The sequence below is a fragment of the Panthera onca genome, chromosome B2 (assembly GCF_046562875.1).
Source record: "Panthera onca isolate mPanOnc1 chromosome B2, mPanOnc1 haplotype 2, whole genome shotgun sequence".
Classification (NCBI taxonomy): Eukaryota; Metazoa; Chordata; class Mammalia; order Carnivora; family Felidae; genus Panthera; species Panthera onca.
Window position 1 is genome coordinate 49,188,076 of NC_138343.1, and position 18,958 is coordinate 49,207,033.

Below are 18,958 nucleotides of genomic sequence, written 5' to 3' on the forward strand. Positions count from 1 at the left end.
ATGAGCTATGACAATGAGTATGTTTCTCAGGTGAGTAATGACAGAAAAGGGTTTGAAAAATCACTCAATTAAAGTAGAACTCTAATTAGTTCCAGCAAGTTAGCAAGCCATAAAGAGTGTCAGGGCCTACATGACTTTGGATCCCAAGAGAAGATTCTAAGTGAGTTCTAATTAGCCCAGAAACAAACACCATGATTGAGTCAAGCAGAGATTGACAAAGTGAGATGAGGGAAAGGCTATCAACCTATTTTAATATATTTTTAAAGTAATGTTCCTTTTATTGCTTATAGGAAGTAAAAATATCTGCTCTGCTATTAATTTAACTGAATTTAATTTTTATGGAGAAAACATATATAGCTATAAAAACATATGTATATTTTAAATTCCAACTCCTGTTTGGAATTGTCCACTCCTAACAAGGGCACTCTGTCACAGGCTCTGGTCAGTAGTTAGGGTACTATTACTATTAATTTGTAAGAAGCCATTTGAATTGTGGTCATTGAAACTAGAAGGAACTTCCTAAGCTTCAAGTGTGTCTTGTAGATATAATCTTATTTGAAGGAAATAAACCTAAAACAACAACAACAAAAAAGAAACAGTATTCCTTCTTATAAATTTTGGGAGGCAATTGGCAACACTAGGTTGAAAACAAGGAGGCTGAAATTCTGTTCTTATCCTTGGTACAAACCATCATAAAAGTCTGGGCAATAATAATGCATTTCACTGCATTTTACGATATCTAAAACACTTGCATTACCTTAGCTCATTTTAGTTGGATTAGATAGCCACTAAATTGCCTACCAGCTTCAACAATTCTACGTCTCTGTATTTTTCCATACATGTATATTTATATTTACTTAATGCAAGTAAACCCACATAAAGACAACCCAAAATAAAACAAATTCCTAGATAATCACTGAGTTCATCAAAGAAATCCATACTGCAAAAGGATTTTACACCTAGATTGCTTTCAGTAGTGAGCTTCTATATATATTCTTAAATTAACAGACATATGAAAAGTGAGTTTACATTCAATACTTCAAAACTCTTTGGGAAGGTCTATGGAAACATTTCTACCACAAAGCCTGAGATTTTCAGTTTTTCTTCTTGTGGGAAGAATGTGGCCTTAACACCCTTTACCATTAAGCAATGTTCACGGTCTATATTCTCTGCCAAGGAACTGCCTAAAAGGAAGGAGATTTATACAGTATCTAAAGATCCTTTGATCTCTGGTTTTAGATTTTCTTTTTATTTGTTTTTATTTGACAATAATACTGATTAAAGTATTTGTATCAAAAGTATTTCTTAAAAAATCATATTCATCTCTTCTTTCCCGTAAAATCTTAACAAATAGCTTCCCCATTCATATTCTAAATAAGGTAAAAGAAAATTTTGGCTGCTGTCCCTGCACACTTTTAATTTCTGCCCCGAGAGAAATAAAATGCTCAAAATATTTGTTATCTGCTCTTCCCCCTCACCCCAGCACACTCTTCTCTCCCAAGGAGAGACTTCTGGTCGTGCATGTAAAGATTTGGATGTGTGCTGCAGCCGAACACTGTCGTTTGACCCCACCTCAAAGTGAGTAATCCCAGATCAGGGGCCCACAATTATGTTTGGAGGGTTGAAGAATCCTACTATCAGGCAGCAAAGGGCAGTACAAGACCACCAAGCATAATAGATTCTAAAAAAAAAACCTAAAATCTTTTGACCACTCTGGACTCCTGGTGTTCTTCAATTTCTCATTCAGGTAAGCCAACAGAATCTAAATAAATTCTGCCAAGAGAGGAAAAACATTACAAATTTAGCAGACCCTGACACTCAAACCTTTTGAATTAAGTCAGGTACATCTGCTCTTAATTACATGCATGCACACACACTCACACACATAAATACATACACAGTGGTAGATTAAAGACAGCTGCACATTCTTTGCTTGTCCTCCCATTGAAAGGTGGAGCTTAATTCTCCTCCCTTGTATCTGGGCTGCCTTTAGTGCCTCACCTGACCAAGTGAATATGGTGGTCATGATATTTGGAGACTGTTAAGGTTGGCTCAGAAGGCATGCAGCTTCTACCCAGGTCTCTTGGACTGCTCAATCTTAGAGAACTCCCTCTTAGCCTGCCCTTTCTTGGAATCCAGCTGCCATGCTGTGAGGAAGCCCAAGAGGCTCCACAGAGAAACCCACATGGAAAGAAACTGAGGCCTCTTAGCTGACTACCCTGGCTGAGCCCCCAACCAAAACCAACACCAACTGTCAGCCATGTGAGTGAGTCATCTTAAACCATGCAGCCAAGTTGAGCTTTTTGATCACTATATCCCAGCCACCATCTGGCTACAATGCCTGGAAGATTCAAAACAAGAATACCTCATGCTTTCCCACAAAACTGTCAGCAAAATAAAATGTGAGGTTTAAGCTATTAAGTGTCTAGGTGGTTTGCTAAATAGAAATAGATTTCATCATAGAATGGACCCCAGTAATGTAGGCTTAAATTTCTTGCCTTTTCAACTTGCTGGTAGTCCAGAATAAATGAGGTAATGGTTTGCAAGACTCTGGTCCCACCCAAATGGGACAACGCCAGAATATTGAAAACTATTCAGGCTACAGGGATATAACACAATATTTATAACATCTGATTTCTAATTGGTTTTGCAGACTTAAATCTCGGTTACATGTATCTTATTCTAAATTAGTTATAATCTCACATAAGAAAAAGGTAAATCAAGCTAATAATGCTATGATTACAGTATTTTGTAGAAATTCTCCCCCCAAAACTACTTGATGATTTATGATCATTTTACCTCATATCACCAAGTTTAATGTGTCATCATTTAACAAAGAAATGCATTAAATATTGCCACCTTTCAACATCACATGGCTTTGAGGAGCTTCTCTGCCATTTAAAATACCCAAGTATTGAAAATCAGAACAAACAGAAGAACTATTATAAAAGAAAAACAGTATTATCCCATTCATTTCTTCAAATAAGAACAGTTCAAAGTAATACAGAAAAAAAGGAACACTGTGAATTCTAACACACACACACACACACACACACACACACACACACACACGTGCAGTCTATGCTGGAGGCTATATGATATCATATCTGTACCGTTCAAAACAGAATCCTATCATTTGGAATTAAAACACATTCTCCTTTCATTAAGCCTACTCTGTGTGAAAAGGGTATCATCCTTTCATGGCTGAAATTCCTTCAAAGAAAGCACTGGAAGCATCTTACACAAATCCTCTCAGGTCCTTTCAGGACAAAACGTGGAGTACAGGTTAGCAGGATTATTTCACCCATTGACCAGCTATGCTTGCAAAAGTGTGATTTGTATAATATGTTAGATAGAACTTGTTTCCACTCTATAAGATGTCTAGAATGCATTTATACCAATTCTCTCAATATTTAGGGGGCAAAGACAATCAGATATACTTGTTTGTGTGAAGCAAAGTTATCATAAACTATAATGCAAAGCAAATTCTTCATGATTACCTTAGCTTACTCCATATAATACCACCAAGAAGAATTTACAGCTCTTTCAAAATCCAATGTCTATAAAGACAGAACGCCTTGGAGGAAAATGGTACCATACTTAAGATAGTGATATCTTTTATTAGTACAGTAAAGTCCTATTTTTATGGAATAGGATGGGTCTGAGGTCATTCCATAAAATTGATTTTCCAGAAAATGGAAATAGGCAATTTACCCTAAGAATTTTATTGAAAAATTATGCTATTCTATTTGAATAATGATGGGAATGTTCTACACGTTTCCTTTATTAATGAATTAAAATACACAAAACACCATAAAATTATATTAGAGGTTCAAAAGTATCACTTAAATCTTCTTTACCAGTCACTTTCATTTTGTAAAATCAGCAGTTCCATTAAAATCGTATTATGTAAAAATGGGTTTTTACTGTAATAATAGTTATTACCTATTTAGCTCCCAAGGATGTTGTGAAAATTAAATAATAAGCCATTGGAAAGCAAATACAAAGTGTTGCTAATACCAGGGGCCAAGAGGGGCAGTCAGATGGAAAAATGAAGGAAAAGAGCACCTGATACATTAAAAATCACAGCTTTCATCTCTAATTCCATTACTGCCAATACTCTATGCAGTGGTCATGTGTACTGTTACCTCATTTAATCTTTGTAACATTATGACATACATATTAATTACAGCCTTCATTTTATAGATGAATGTCAGAGAAGCTTAAAACTTGTCCAAGGTCACACAATTGGTCAATGTTAAAATCCACATGGGAACCTAGATTTATCCTAGTCAACAGCCCATCCTCTATATCCTAAAACGTTACTAACTCCCTAATATGCCTTTGTGTCTCCTGACCTTCAGATTCTTACTCCATTTTTTAAGGTCCTCTTCCTCCATGAAGCCACCTCTCTTCCATTTACCTGAGACACTTTGATTCAAAACACTTTGATTCAAAACACTTCTGTTGCTAACTCCAGCTATTTGTTGTATTATTATGTATTCTGTGGGGTTTTTTTTAAGTTTATTTATTTTGAAAGAGTGCAAGCAGGCAGGGGAAGGGCAGAGAGAGGGTGAGAGAGAATCATAAGCAGGCTCCGCACTGTCAGCACGGAGCCCACAGCGGGGTTTGATTTCAAGAAACTCTGAGATCATGACCTGAATCAAAACCAAGAGTCAGACACTTAACTGACTGAGCCACCCAGGCACCCCTGTGTTTTATTGATTCAGCTAAATCCCTAGTGGTTTGAGGTCATGGCTGTATCTGATTTGCCTTTGGATCCCCGGATCAGGAGCACCTGGTACAGAGCCTTGAACACAGTGAGTGTTCCATAAATGTTGCCTAAACTGAATTGGAAAGAAGTGTTAACTTGAATTACAACTACATTTGCTGCCAGATGTAAAGAACATGCTTTTGCTAAAGGCTCATTACATCAGATACCTCTTTGGGAAGTTTCTCCAGTTTTTTCATGTGTATGTACCTAATGGGGATGTGGTAAGATTGAATTCTTTGAGCATCTGACATATGCTATGTACTCAATAAATAGTTGGGTGTTTTTTTCCTTTTTAATCCCAAGTGAAGGAGACAATATGAACAATAAGCAGGGAAGTATAAATCCTGTATAATGTATAATCTGATTTGGATGAATCAGAACAAGCAGGGCTGGTAAATTTGTCTTTTTAATGATACTATGAGGAGGGCTCTGGAATCGAATTTCTTGTGGCAGCCTCTTTACTTACTAGCTGGATGAACTTGGGCAAGTTACTCAACCTCTTTATGTCTCAGATTCCTCACCCATAAAAAGAAGGACAATACCAAGATCCACTTATAAAGTAGTTGTGAGAATCAATTGAGAAAATCCACATAGAACATGTAGCACACAGTGCAGGTCACACATCAAGCACTCAAATTATATTTGCTATTATTATCGTCATTATCATCATCATAAAAACCTTAACTCATAGGTATCTGCTCAAAGGAAAAGACATTATTCTTCACAGCCCTGTACAAGTTATAGCTTTACTGTGTCAAATTCATGAAACTCAAAGATTTTAATTCTAAAATTAAATTATCAGTGGCAGCTTTGAGATTGTGCACTTCTTTCAAGCAATATTTGTTGTTGGTTTTGTGCCACACTTGGGAGAACAAACTTATCTGATTCAAGGAAGACTGGGAATGAAAGAAACCAAGAGAGCCAGGTAAAAGTCATGAACACAAAACCACAACTAGAAAGGTAAATTCAAACTAAAGGTCCATCAGAGGTCAAAATATCAGGGTTTGCCAAAAACTCGAAGGGAAAAGTAAACCATAACAGCTCCTACGCAAGACCCCAAACAGAACAATGGATTCAAATGTTCACTGTAAGATCATTTGTTGGGGTTAAAAGATAGCTTATTAGAGAAGAAAAAAGAAGCAACAGGATAAGAGTAAAAACTTTGTTTATTATGGATTACATACTCGTTTTCATTCACTTGTCTTTCCATTTGAAAACTGGAAATAATAAACAATAACTGCATGGCTTAAAAATATTAACTTCTCTGATTCTCACAATAAGACTGGAGGACCAATGGAAAGATACTTTCTACATCCAACACCTGTACTTCTCCCTCATGCCCCACTTTTTTCCAAAGCACTGATCTGTGCTATTTTAATTCTATTTTATTTTATTTCTTGATCTGTGCTATTTAAGAACTGTTTCATGGAGAATCCAAGTCCATCTTATAAGCTGACCATGCATGAACAAAGGAATGAAGAATGACGGAGAATGCCAGGGGCTCCCAACAGTCAGGGCACACAGTGGATATAGTCAACTGCAGTGCCAAGCGAGATAGCTAACATTACTCCTCTCTCAGCATAAAGGTCCCTAAGGATACTAAAAACTTGGCAACGTTGAAAAGCTTCACTTGCTTCCTGCATGGGGTGGGGGAAACAGCTTGCTTAGTGGGAAAAACCATAGCCCAGGGCCAATCCGCTGGCTACATTCATCAAAGAAATGGCTGCAACAGAACAGATTTTTCCCTTCCGTATGGGAATGACTCATGAGCTTGTTTATTCAAAAAGTTACATTCTCCATTGAGAGAAGTGGATGATAGGGGAGTAGGATGATAATAATAGTTCAAGTTCATACTAGTCAGCCTGCCCTCTCCTGTCTCTCATCTCTCTCTGCACAGCTGTATTGGCACAACTCCAATGCCCAAAATGTGGTTACCATGTTTTAATCATTCTGCCTTCATTTTGTATCCTAAATAAAGCAAGAAACACAACTACTCTTTTTCATTTACTCTTTGCCCTCTTAGAAAGAGAATGCATTGATTCGGTAAGAATTACTGACTTTGTGTCAGACTGCCAGGGTTAAAATCCTGACTGCTGACTTGCAAACTGTGTGAACCTGGGCAAGTTACTTAACTGCCCTGGGCCTCTGTTTCCTTGTCAGTAAAAATAGGAATAAGAATAATACTTATATCACAAAGTTATTATGAAGAGTGAATTAGTGAACACATGAAGAATAATTCCTGCCATGTTGCTAGTTGTACATTTATTGACATCACTTCACAGATGACCAAATATTCCTCTTCCAGTATGGATGTTTTTAAATTCAGGATTACCTTAGGAAGTTCAAATTAAGCCATAAATGAAAGTAGGTCTTTTAGGGGAGAGATATTTGTTCTCTGAAAAATATTTTCTTTTCAGGCTAGGGAGATTTTCTGGGAGTTTTGAGAACTGGCTCGTAAGAAAGAAGAATTTTGGGGGCACCTCCCTGGCCCAATTGGTACAGCATGCAACTTGATCTCAGGGTTGTGAGTTCAAGCCTCAGGATGGATGTAGACACTACTTAAAAATAATAATAATAAAATAAAATCTTTAAAACAGAAATAATTTTATAAGTATGGGTGTGTGTTTCTGTTTATCTGAAGAATCTTCTTTCTTCCATATGTGTGTATATGTGTATATGGGAAGAGGGTTCTATCATCTAGATGATAGATATATACATACATACATAGACTTTTATTTTTCCGTTTTATTTATCAGTTTCCTTTTCCAGCATCTTTGACATATTGTGGCAACAGAAGAGCTTATTCATCATATTTTCTATATTTGAAAAATTCTATATTTAAAGTTTAAAAGTTCTGTATTTAAAATATCCATAAAGGCAAAAGAAAAGAAGTAATTTGCAAATTGCTTCTTTCTATACACTATGTCTTTCAAACATAAGGACAGTAGAATTGGCTGAAAATCTGTTCTTTGACATATAAGAATAAATCCCATTAGTGGAGTTTTCTAACTCCTTGTGGCATGGTGACTGCCCATTCCACTTTAATGAAGGTAAACAGAGCTATTTTTATGAGATTTCATAGGACTATTAAATTCTTCACCTATATTAATTCAAAAAAGAAAGTTATAGATATAAGGGCCTACAAATAAGAATGCCCACATTCTTTACATGTTGTACAATATATTTAAATGACAGATAATTCCCAACTGGATTGTCTTGGTTCAGTCTATCTGTGATTATTTAATTAAGGGACTGTTTTACTCACTGGGTAAAATCAGGACATCATCCCCAGGACCTGGAATGGTATGGTTGTGTCCTCCCCAGCCTTCTTCAAGGCCTATCCATGCTTCAGGAAGGGACCATTTTAAAGCTGACTTAGGTGCAGAGGTAGAAGCTACAAAATGAAAGAAAAATAGAAAAGTAACTATGAAAATCTGACTCACTATAATAACTCGCAAATTCTGTCTTTATTTTAGGATACAAATGATATTTTTACCTCCCAAGGTAGCTGTCTTTTGATATTTTATAACCTTCCAAAAATCATTTTATCAATTATAAAGCAAGTATTCAATTCTTCAATTACATCTATTTCTAGGGAAAATACATTCTACTTTTGTTATTACACATTTGTGTTTTGCCTTATGCAAATATGGCATATGCTCATCATGGAACATTGGAAAATGCAAATATAGAAAAAAATAGTAATAATTACCCATAATCTCAACACCTAGAGATAACTGCCATTAACCTTATATTTGCTTTCCTTCCAGAATTTCTCAGCATTTTTATATAATTGAGATTACATCATATATTAATTTATATTCAGTTCTTATTTTAATTAGCTTAGCAATTTTTAAGATGCATTTTCTAATGTCATTAAAACTCCTTGCAACATAATTTTAATAGGTACATAATATTCTATCATATACAAGGTCTATAATATCCTTAATGTTTGGCATTTAGGATCTTTCCACTTTTAAAATTATAAATAATGCAGTGTTAAATCTCTCTATACAAATCTGCCAGTAACAATGATATCTTCTTAAAATAGAATCTTGGCAATGGAATCACTGAGTCAAAGGTATAATCTTCTCATAGTTCTTAATGCATATTAAGGGCAATGCATAATAAATCTGGACACCTTTCATTGCAGTAGTTTACCTACAGTTCATATGTTCCAACTGGTTTTTATTGCTTCTGCCACTGATGGTCAAATGGCATTTCCTTTTCAACCATCCACTGGCCACTTCATGAGGGAATGGTAACATAAATCTAATAATATCCAGTGGGGGCTGCCCAATATCCATCATGCACAACACCATGTTGAACTGCACCCACATGTTCTTTTCAGAAGTGTGATCCCTAGCACAGAGACAGAGGGCACAGACAGTCTCTCAAAAGAGGATGAGAAGATTCACAGATGATACCAAATGTTATTTGAGTTTTAAGAGTTCAGATAATGTGGTATCTCACATGATGGGGGGAGGGGGCACAAAAATCTCACCCATTATGCTAATTTCACAAGGATAAATAATGAGTACCTTCTCTACCAAAATTTCCTAAAAAGTAGGGATACAAAAAGGAATAAAAGGCCATTCTTTCCTCCAAAGGAGCAAATAGTGTTGTGTAAGTTGTATAAATAAATCCTGGGAGGATAGAGCTCTGAAGGTGCTCTCTTTAATGGTACCCAACAGAGAGGAAGTGAAACCTTGATAGAGGAGCCTTCCTGGAGAGGGAGCAGCTGAGCTGCATTTTAGGCTTAGGAGTGATAAAGGGAAAGGGTGTTGTGGTGAGACAGACAGAGAGGATGATCATGAGTAATGGCAAGAAATAAGACATTAAGTGAAGGGTCTCTAAACAGTTTGGTGTTGCTGAAACACAGAGCAGGGAGGAGGCAATTGATGAGGCTGGAGAAATAATCAGAGATCCAAGCGTGATGCAACAAAGATGGTAACAAAGATAGAAGAGACAAAGATGACTCCTAGCATAGGTGGTAATGGGCAGAGATGTCCATTAAAACAGAATTGATGAATTCAGTTTGGAAAATATAGAGTTTGGGGTGTCTTTGAAAAGGCCTCCAGGTGGAGATACACAGCAAGCAGGGATTAGATATGAATCTGAAGAATAGGAGAGAGCTCTAAGTCAAAGAGATGGATTTCAGGGTTGTATTTGAAACTCTGAGGATGGTGAGGATATCTCCAGAGGATTACAAATGAGAAGAAAAAATGTCTTAGGTCAGAACCCTGGGGAATGCCCAGTTACTTTGTCTACTGGAACCCAACTCCCTTGTAATCATGGTCTCATTAAAGCCCTTGGGTAACTGAAAAGTATATAGATTGTGGTCAAGTAGAAATCCTAGGGAATTTAGGGGTGCCTGTGTGGCTCAGTCAGTTCAGTGTCCGACTTTGGCTCAGGTCATGATCTCGTGGTCCATCGGTTCAAGCTCCATGTTGGGCTCTGTGCTAACAGCTCAGAGCCTAGAGCCTGCCTCTGGTTCTGTGTCTCCCTCTCTCCCTGTCCCTCCCCACTCACACTCTGTCTGTCTCTCTCTCAAAAATATATAAACATTAAAAATTAAAAAAAAAAAAGAAAGAAATCCTAGGGAATTTAATCAGCACAAAAGAGACACTCCACCAAGGGAATCAGTCATGGTCTTGGCACAAGGCTCACTCAGAAAGAGGCTTTATAAATATCTTATAAACACCAAGACTGTAATACCTAGTTTCCTCCCAATTTTGCCTCCTTTCCAGTAATATAAATATTCAGGTGGGGATGGCTTGAAGGCTTTGTTGAAATAGCCACTAAGTAGCACCACAGAGGCCAGAGAGAGATGCTCTGTTGCCTTATTTCCAGTGATACTTCAAAAGGGGAATAACCAGTTTCCTTAAAACCATATACCAAGCTTCAAAAATTCTTTATATCACAGAGATTGGAAACAAATTCTTCACTTTGTCATCTTCATTCTAATATATAAGAGAGCTGAAACTGTCTTTAAATGGACAAACTGAATCTTAATGTTCTAAGAATTATTATTATGAACGACTTTGACCATTCTATACCATTCTGCCTTAAGATAAGAACACTCTCATGGAGACATTTCAGTCTCTTGCAGAGTTACTAGATTTCTATAGTTAATATCAGGCTTCTTTGTGCCTATTACTATTAAAGAAAGGTGGGGAGAAAAAAAGAAGCCTACTAGAATTAAAGAAGAAGCAGTCAGAGACATGCATGAAGAACCAGGAGAGAGGAATGTTTTGGCAGCCTAAGAAATAGAACATGACCAGAAGGCAGAAGTGATCTTGTTAACAGTGAAGTTCTGATAAAAGAGTGAATAAGGATTGACTGCTGAATTTGGCCACCAGAGCATGGATGATCCAGATGAAAGTGGCTCCAGCGGAATGGTTGAGGTGGAACCAGTGTAGATAATAGCGGATTGAGGGATGCAGGGGAGGGAAGGAAGGGAAGACACTGGGTCAGATCATCCAAAATGCTCACTGAGGATTGAACATTTTATGATTAGAGACCCTTAGTATTTTATTTGTCTTCCTAATCTTTAGATAAATGAGTCTTACCTTGAAACCAGACTCCATGAATTTTGGTCAGGACCAACATTTATAAGGAGACCTCATCTTGCTTTCCTCCACAAATCTGTCACTCAACAAAAGCCACAATTTAAGGTGGTCTTAACTTGTTATCTATCTGAACCAAATATTGCCCTCTCCACCTTGATCCTTCATCCACCAAGCTTTTTATAGCTCTGCATCAAGAGGCTAGTCTTTCGAGAAGTTTGCAGCAGAGATGTCAACTAGAGGAATATTCAGTATCCATGAATTTTGTTTTGCTTTGTTTTATTTTAATTGAGAGGCACTGACCAGAAGAGGCCAGCAAAGGAGAGGCTAACTACACAAGACAGAGTCATTTACTGATGGGACAAAATTCAAAAGATGTTGAAAGATGGATTAACTGTAAATAAGAGAAGGGCTGATAGATTCTCAGAAATGTGAGGAAAGGAAATAAACTTAGATCTGTGGGGAAAGGATTAAATTTAGGAAGAGAATATACCTGATTATATGAATGTTCTCATGGCACTATGCACCATATATCCAGGTACCCCCCACTGAAAATACATCATTGGGTAAATGCTCTTCAGAAATATTCGTATCTTCCCCCCAAGGTAGGTTTCCTTGCTCATTTTCTCCTCTCCAATATTGTATAAAGCACTGTGGACATTGAGAGGATATAAGTAAGACCATAGTGTTGGAGGAACATGAATGACCTGCACGTTATACACTCATGTTGAATCTCTGAATGGGTTAACATATACAGAGAACTCCATTAATCATCCCATTAGTTGCTTTCAAAGAATTTTTGTTATTGTAATAATTTTACTGTTTTTAATACAGCTTTCCATTAAGTAAAATACACACTCATATTTAAATTTTGACATTAGCAGTGCACCTGGGTGGCTCAGTCAGTTAAGCGTCTGACTTCGGCTCAGGTCATAATCTTAGGGTTCACAAGTTGGAGCCCCGCGGTAGGCTCTGTGCTGACAGCTCAGAGCCTGGAGCCTACTTCAGATTCTGTGTCTCCCTCTCTATCTGCCCCTCCCCTGCTCATGCTCTGTCTCTCTCTCTGTCAAAAATAAATAAACAGTAAACAAATTTTTTAAAATAAATTTTAACATTAACACATGTACCCTATACCATGGGAATCAGGGAATATCTTCAAAGTATATTAATATTTGAAATTTCTTCCTGATGAATGGTCATGTACTAGTTCTGTAACTCTGTGTTTTAGGAATATTTCTTGTTCCAAATTATCTTGGCTAGGAAAACTGATTATATATGATTAATTTTAATCTAGGTCATAAATTAGTATATGTTCAAAAGGTAATTTAAACATCTTAGAGTTTATATGGTATAAACTCACATAGAGTTTATATGGTAGAATGAACACTGAATTGAGTTGAGTAACCTGAGCTCTCATCCAGGCTCAACCAGTGAGAGGAGGGACTTAAGCAAACTATTTAATCTCTAGGCTTCTATTCCCTTATTTATAAAATGAGGCAATTGGATAGGATAGCATGTGAGGTTCTTTTCCTTATTAATACTCTGTAACTCTATGAAGCTTTCTATTTATTTAGCATGTTATAATTGATAGGTCAAGTGAAACGTCTTCCAGTTAAACTGACCCCTGCTAAGAAGTCCTAGATGTTGGCCACCTATAGTCACCTTCCAAAGAGTCCTTAATAAAAAATCTTCCTACTAAGTTCTGAGTGGCATGACACCTTGACTATATAGCTGGCTGAGTAATTAATGGCCACCCATAAACAGTCCAGTATCCTCTGAGGGGGCCTGGCATGAGACCTACACCCAACAGATATGTTCTCTACAAATGGAGACTGACCCAAACAATTGGAAATTTGAATACAGAACTGTCAGAGAAGAGAGAATTCCCAGATACTTTTCTTGGTAACACTTATTTTAAAGGAGATTTATTTACTGATTATTTAGTTAGTCATTTGATTGACATCCCCATGTGACCATAAGATCCCATGGAGCCAAAGATCATTGCTCATCATTGTTTCCTTCTAAATCTTGCACAAGAGACAATAAATAATGCATTCTGAGCCACCTAAAGGAAAATAAGGATAAAGGACAGGGGACATAAAGAACAAAATGTTATGGCAGCCCAGAAACAGTTATGAAAACAAAGAACCACATTCTTCCCAGTCCAATAAGCATGGAGAAGTATCCATCAATGCATCTAGTTTAGTTTTAGTCTAGTACCTTTTATTTCATTTATTTATTAATTTAAATGAAGGAATTAGATCATTTTCTGATTAGCATGGACTCTGCTCTGATGTAACACAAAAAAATGCCTGGAAATCAAAGGAAAACTTGGCCTTTGAAAAGATTTGTCCCTGATGCAAATGCATAAACTTACTCAGGATAAACAAAAACAAACAATGAAATACATTAGAAGGTGTTTATGAGTCTTTTAGTCTTTGAGAATTTGGCTTTTATGAGTTAGAGAGATTTCACAGAACCATCTGACTTTTGGGGAGGATTTGTTTACCCTGATGTCCTGAAATTACTGGGAACAATTAAAGTTTTGAGATACCCTGAATTTTTCTTTCCATTTGGTAGAAGCCTAATGGCCCATCTGCAGATCTGGACTCCGGTGTGCACATATGGTCCATAATTTATGAAATGTGCTTATTTACATGTTTTAATTCTTACTTTCCAATGTTTTGAAAGGCACCCTTCTTATATCTTTCTTTGAAATGCAGACACATTTTTCAGTTATAGGGATGACACAATAGGGAATCGTTAGGCATGAAAGCATTGCCTGTTTATAAAACAATTAGATTGAAGGAATTTCTAGAACTATTATTGGAGGACATTCGGCTGTACCAGGCACTTCTATTTGGTGAGTGGGTTAATACTCACCTGGAATAGTAGGGGGCACACCTTCCTTCACCTGTAGAGTCACTTGGACTTGGCCTTCACCTGAAACTAAACACACACACACACACACACACACACACACACACACACACACAAAAAAAAAAAAAAAAAAACACGACTTGGATGTGATGCAAAGAACATCTTAATACAGAAGATATTCATGTGATAAAGATGGCTTTATCCTAAATTCCTCCCAACCTAACTACATTTTCAAAAAAAAAGTCCTTGTTAGTTAGTCTAACAATTGATTTCCAACATTTGATTTTGATTGCTTTTATTTGATTAAACTTAATTGCAGTGAGGTCTCCAAGACAATTGACACATAAATAATTAGGGAGGGAACCCTTTAGCCATATGTTCTTTGGAGGCCAATGTTGGTCAGGAGGGCACACCTCATAGCCTACTTCCTCTCCATCATTTTGAAGGCTTGGCTTTTAGAATTCATGTGTTTTTCAATAGAGTTCAGATCACCCATGAAATGTATTTGCTTTACCTTTATCCAAACAAATTGTCCTTTTAATGAAGGCTTTTTTCCACCCCCCTTTCTCCTTCATCTTCCAAACCAACTGAGCACATTTAAAAGGCCTGGGGTTCATTAATTTTAAGTGTTCAATAAATTAGTGGAAATAATCAAAAGGCCTGATTCTTTCTGATAATGACAATTTGATGTCAGTATAAACCAGTAGATTAAGCTGGGAACATATGCTCCTTTGCCAAGAGAGGCTGCTATAATTAAATAGTGGATGCATCTACAAGGTGCTCTCACGCCTGATTAATTAGTAATCAGGTGCACCAACTCCACTTTTCAGCAACACCTTGTCTCTTATTGGTTAATTACCTTTCTGCCTTATCAGATGTCATGTGAACCAACACCTCCCACCCTGGAGGGCCCACTGCCGTTGAAGGCTGCAGCCTTGAGGACTTGGCCAAACCCATGCTCTCCACTTGCCTTTCCAAGGAACCCTAAACCCTTTCCTCTCACACAGGACAGAGTAGACCAAGGATCATTTTGTCTAATTACAAAGCATACACTTCAGAATATTACAAAAAATAATAGTAATAATAATCCTCAAAGAGATCCATGATGAGACCTCTCCTATGCCTCTATTCTTATTTTGATAATTATTCTCATTTAATTTTTCTTCATTATATAGAATGGCTTTCTCCTTACACTGTACATATATTGCGACTAGGTACAATGACCAACAGGTTCTCTATGTGTTCTACTTTATCACTACTTCCAAGGTTTTGCTTATATTCTTTCTTTATCCTTTGTATATTTTACCCATTTTTTTATCTTAAGTAAATAAATAAATAAATATAATGCCACCAGCCCAGTATTTCATCTTTTTTTCTATAATCTCTAACTTACCCACTTGTGAACACACTGATATTGGTATTATTTATCCCAAGCTTGCTCTCAACTTAGCAAATACTTATCAAGCATCAGCTGTGATAAATTTAGGATTGCATTATCATTAGCTCTGTCTCTACATCTTGAAGGGAGGAACTTTCTCATGTACCTTAGGACATTAGACATTGCTAGACATGTAAACATTTAATTTTCATGGACTAATCTAGAAATCCTAAATTTATAGTGCTCAACTCAGGATACCCAGGACTTAGCTGACAATTTCAACAAAATGAGCAAATAGAGGCAGGAAATAACCCTTTTAAAGAGTTATTAAAAATTGTAATATTTTTAAATATTTTAAATATTGTATAAGAATCAAAATCTAAAGAAGGAAAATTGGGAAAAATTCCAGGAATCATTTGGAAAGGGTTATTAGTTCATTTAAAGATTTTATATAAATCATCCTTGTTAACAGCAGCTTCCAAGTAATTATAGATTTCAGTACATCTGTGTTCTCTTCCTTAAGACAGAGCCACAGAGGTAAAGTAAAAAAGTAAAGTTTCACTTTAAAAAGTCTTTTTTCAAAACCACTGTAGTCATTTTATAATTATTAATTTAACTCAAAATAAGTATAATTTATACTTGTAAGAGGAATGGTTGGGAGAGGGAAAAATGGAGTCATCATTTTTTCACACTACATAGGTCAATAAATTTGAAGTATAGGGAAAATAATCAATGTATCCAAAATCCCCTGGGTGAAAAAAACCACCATAAGCATTGTGCACTGTAGCCATCGTGGTGATGATCAACCTGCACACTAAAAAGGCTAACCCTCACCATATCCAACCCTGATTATAGGCTGTTCCTCTTGTCCTTCCATTCACTAACTCACTTAACTCAGGCCCTGTTCTTGGTAATCCAAGGCTTCCTGGTCAGTGGGCTATCATATCTGCCGCTCTACACTGATGGCTTCTGAACTGCATGACCACTGAATTTGTTCAGCCTCTACACATGCAAAAATGTCCCCCACCTCCTGGGGAGCCTCTTCCCAAAAACATATATTGAAAAGCAATCACCTATTTGGTTAGAACGAGTGTGTGAATACCATTCAATCTGAGGAGTAGTTTCAGTATCCAAAGAAATGGAGAAAAGTTACCAAAGTAGAAAAGATTGAAAAAGTCTGATTTCCTTCACCATCACTTGTACATGGCCCTCTGCAGGCTGGTTCTGAGATGTGAGTGGGTCAGAGGGTTATTCTTCCCCAACACCATTTCCACACCCTGAGAGTGAAGCCAGAGAGAGTGGTGCTGAATGAGGCCTAACACCTTGGGTTTGAATCCTGGGTCTTCCAGTTCCTTGATGTGGGTAACTGACAAGTACTTCACCATTTCTGAACCTTACTTCTGTGAAAATGGAAATAGTTGTCCTATCTACCTCATAGCGTTATTGGGAAGAAAACATGAGGTAACTCCTGTAACATGCTTAGCACAGTTCTTGGCACATGAATAATAGTGATTATCAATACTGTTATTATGGATGCTCATTATTCTAGCAGCCAGTTAACAAAACCCAGGAAATATGCTTCTACTCTTTTTACAGCTGTACCTAATCATGATGAGCCTATGGCTCATCAAGTATTCAGAGTTGTAAGCAACTTAACCAGATCTGCTAAAGTTTGCTAAGTGCTTTGACTCTCTAAAAGGCAATGTAAATGTGAAGTGTCACTTCCAATTTGGACAAATACAAAGAGGGATGAAAATACAAAGAGGGATGAAAATCTGAGAAAAAAGGTAACGACTCAGGAAAAAAGCCTTACGCAGGCTGTGATATTATGCATGTGTCTTCTTGGTGCTTATGATTTCTAAGTTTGTAATATGAGAGTGGTGAATCTACTTTGTTTATAAATGGAAACTCATTGCAGTTGATCCTTCCCAGGTTGTAAAAATATCTGGTTGGTCCTCAAAAAGAAAAGAAGGCTTTGGGCCAATTATTGCCAAATTATTCTTATGAGTGCTATATAATATAAGGTTGCTATAAACACAGAGATCTAGAAGAAAGTGAGAAATGTGCTAAGGAAGAGGAGAGTTACTCAGCCAAATATGATACTAGTGTCTTCCAGAATTTTGTACTGTTCCCGGCAAATTTTGTCCTCACTAGGGCACTAGGGAAGAGAAAAATTAATTATCTCCTTGAGTAGGTCCCATTCTCTGTTGCAATTTTGAAGGGAGAAATAAGTACTTATCCATGTAAAAATTAAAAAAAAAAAAAAAACAGGTGGCATCTTAATGGGCCTTGACTCCTTTTGTATTTCATTCTTGATCCATATTCCCATTCACGCTTTGCCATTACGTTTATGCACATATTTGGGCCCCTCATTCAGATCACATTTACATAGCATAAGTCAGCCACTGACTACACATGGAGAGAATCTGAAACAGCACCTGCAATTTGTGTCTGCAGATTTCACCCATTCTCTCCCTGACTCATGCCTTCTCTCTCAGTCTCAGTCTGCTCTGGACCCAGGTTCCAGCTCTCTTCTCATGGACCAGCAGTCAAGTTTGATCCTCTCTCTCTACATTCCAGCTTAGCTTGCCCTATCTTCTACACCCACCTCTTCTCCCAAATCCATCTTGCACACCTGTACACTCCTGCTCTGTGTCTCCCTCCCTATTCAGCAAACATGACCACACACCCCAGAAATTAGCCTTTTTCTCTTAACCATTGAGAATTACTGGTCCCTGGTAGCTAAAGCTTGATTCACAGGACCATACTTCCATCTGATTTTAGCTTCACAGGGGCAGCAACACAGCCACCTTGGCCCTTTTAACACAGGATCTTTTAAAATCCTTCACAGAAACATATGAAAATCCTGTGATCGTCTTTGAGTCTTCCATTATCCCCAAAAGCTTTCATTCATGGAAGGATATAAGTTTTTTTAGGTGTAAAAGAACTTATTCAAGACACAACATGGGGCCCCTGGGTGGCTCAGTAAGTTAAGCGGCCGACTTTAGGCTCAGGTCATGATCTCGCAGTCCATGAGTTCGAGCCCCGCGTCGGGCTCTGTGCTGACAGCTCAGAGCCTGGAGCCTGTTTCAGATTCTGTGTCTCCCTCTCTCTGACCCTCCCCCATTCATGCTCTGTCTCTCTCTGTCCCAAAAATAAATAAAAACGTTAAAAAAATTTTAAAAAAAGACACAATAGACATATCTAATATCTACATTAACTACAGTCCTGAGAGTTAGCGTAATTAAACCTTCATTAATTAACTCAGAAAACAATAACGATTGTTATTGTGACTCAGTGATGCCTGCCACACTTGTATGGGGCATCTGTCATGTCCTGGATTCTGTGTAGATCTAC

General features: G+C 37.2%; 1 protein-coding gene across 1 annotated transcript in view; it reads right to left on the bottom strand.

The window, feature by feature from the left end:
* PKHD1 (PKHD1 ciliary IPT domain containing fibrocystin/polyductin) overlaps positions 1-18,958 on the bottom strand; it is a 479,232-nt gene that overhangs the window by 215,207 nt on the left and 245,067 nt on the right. Inside the window, exons 50-51 of the mRNA XM_078446999.2 lie at positions 14,227-14,292; positions 8,040-8,168 (exon numbers count right to left, since the gene is read on the bottom strand). Coding sequence (XP_078303125.2) covers positions 8,040-8,168; positions 14,227-14,292 — 195 coding nt within the window. The remainder of the gene's footprint in view (positions 1-8,039; positions 8,169-14,226; positions 14,293-18,958) is intronic.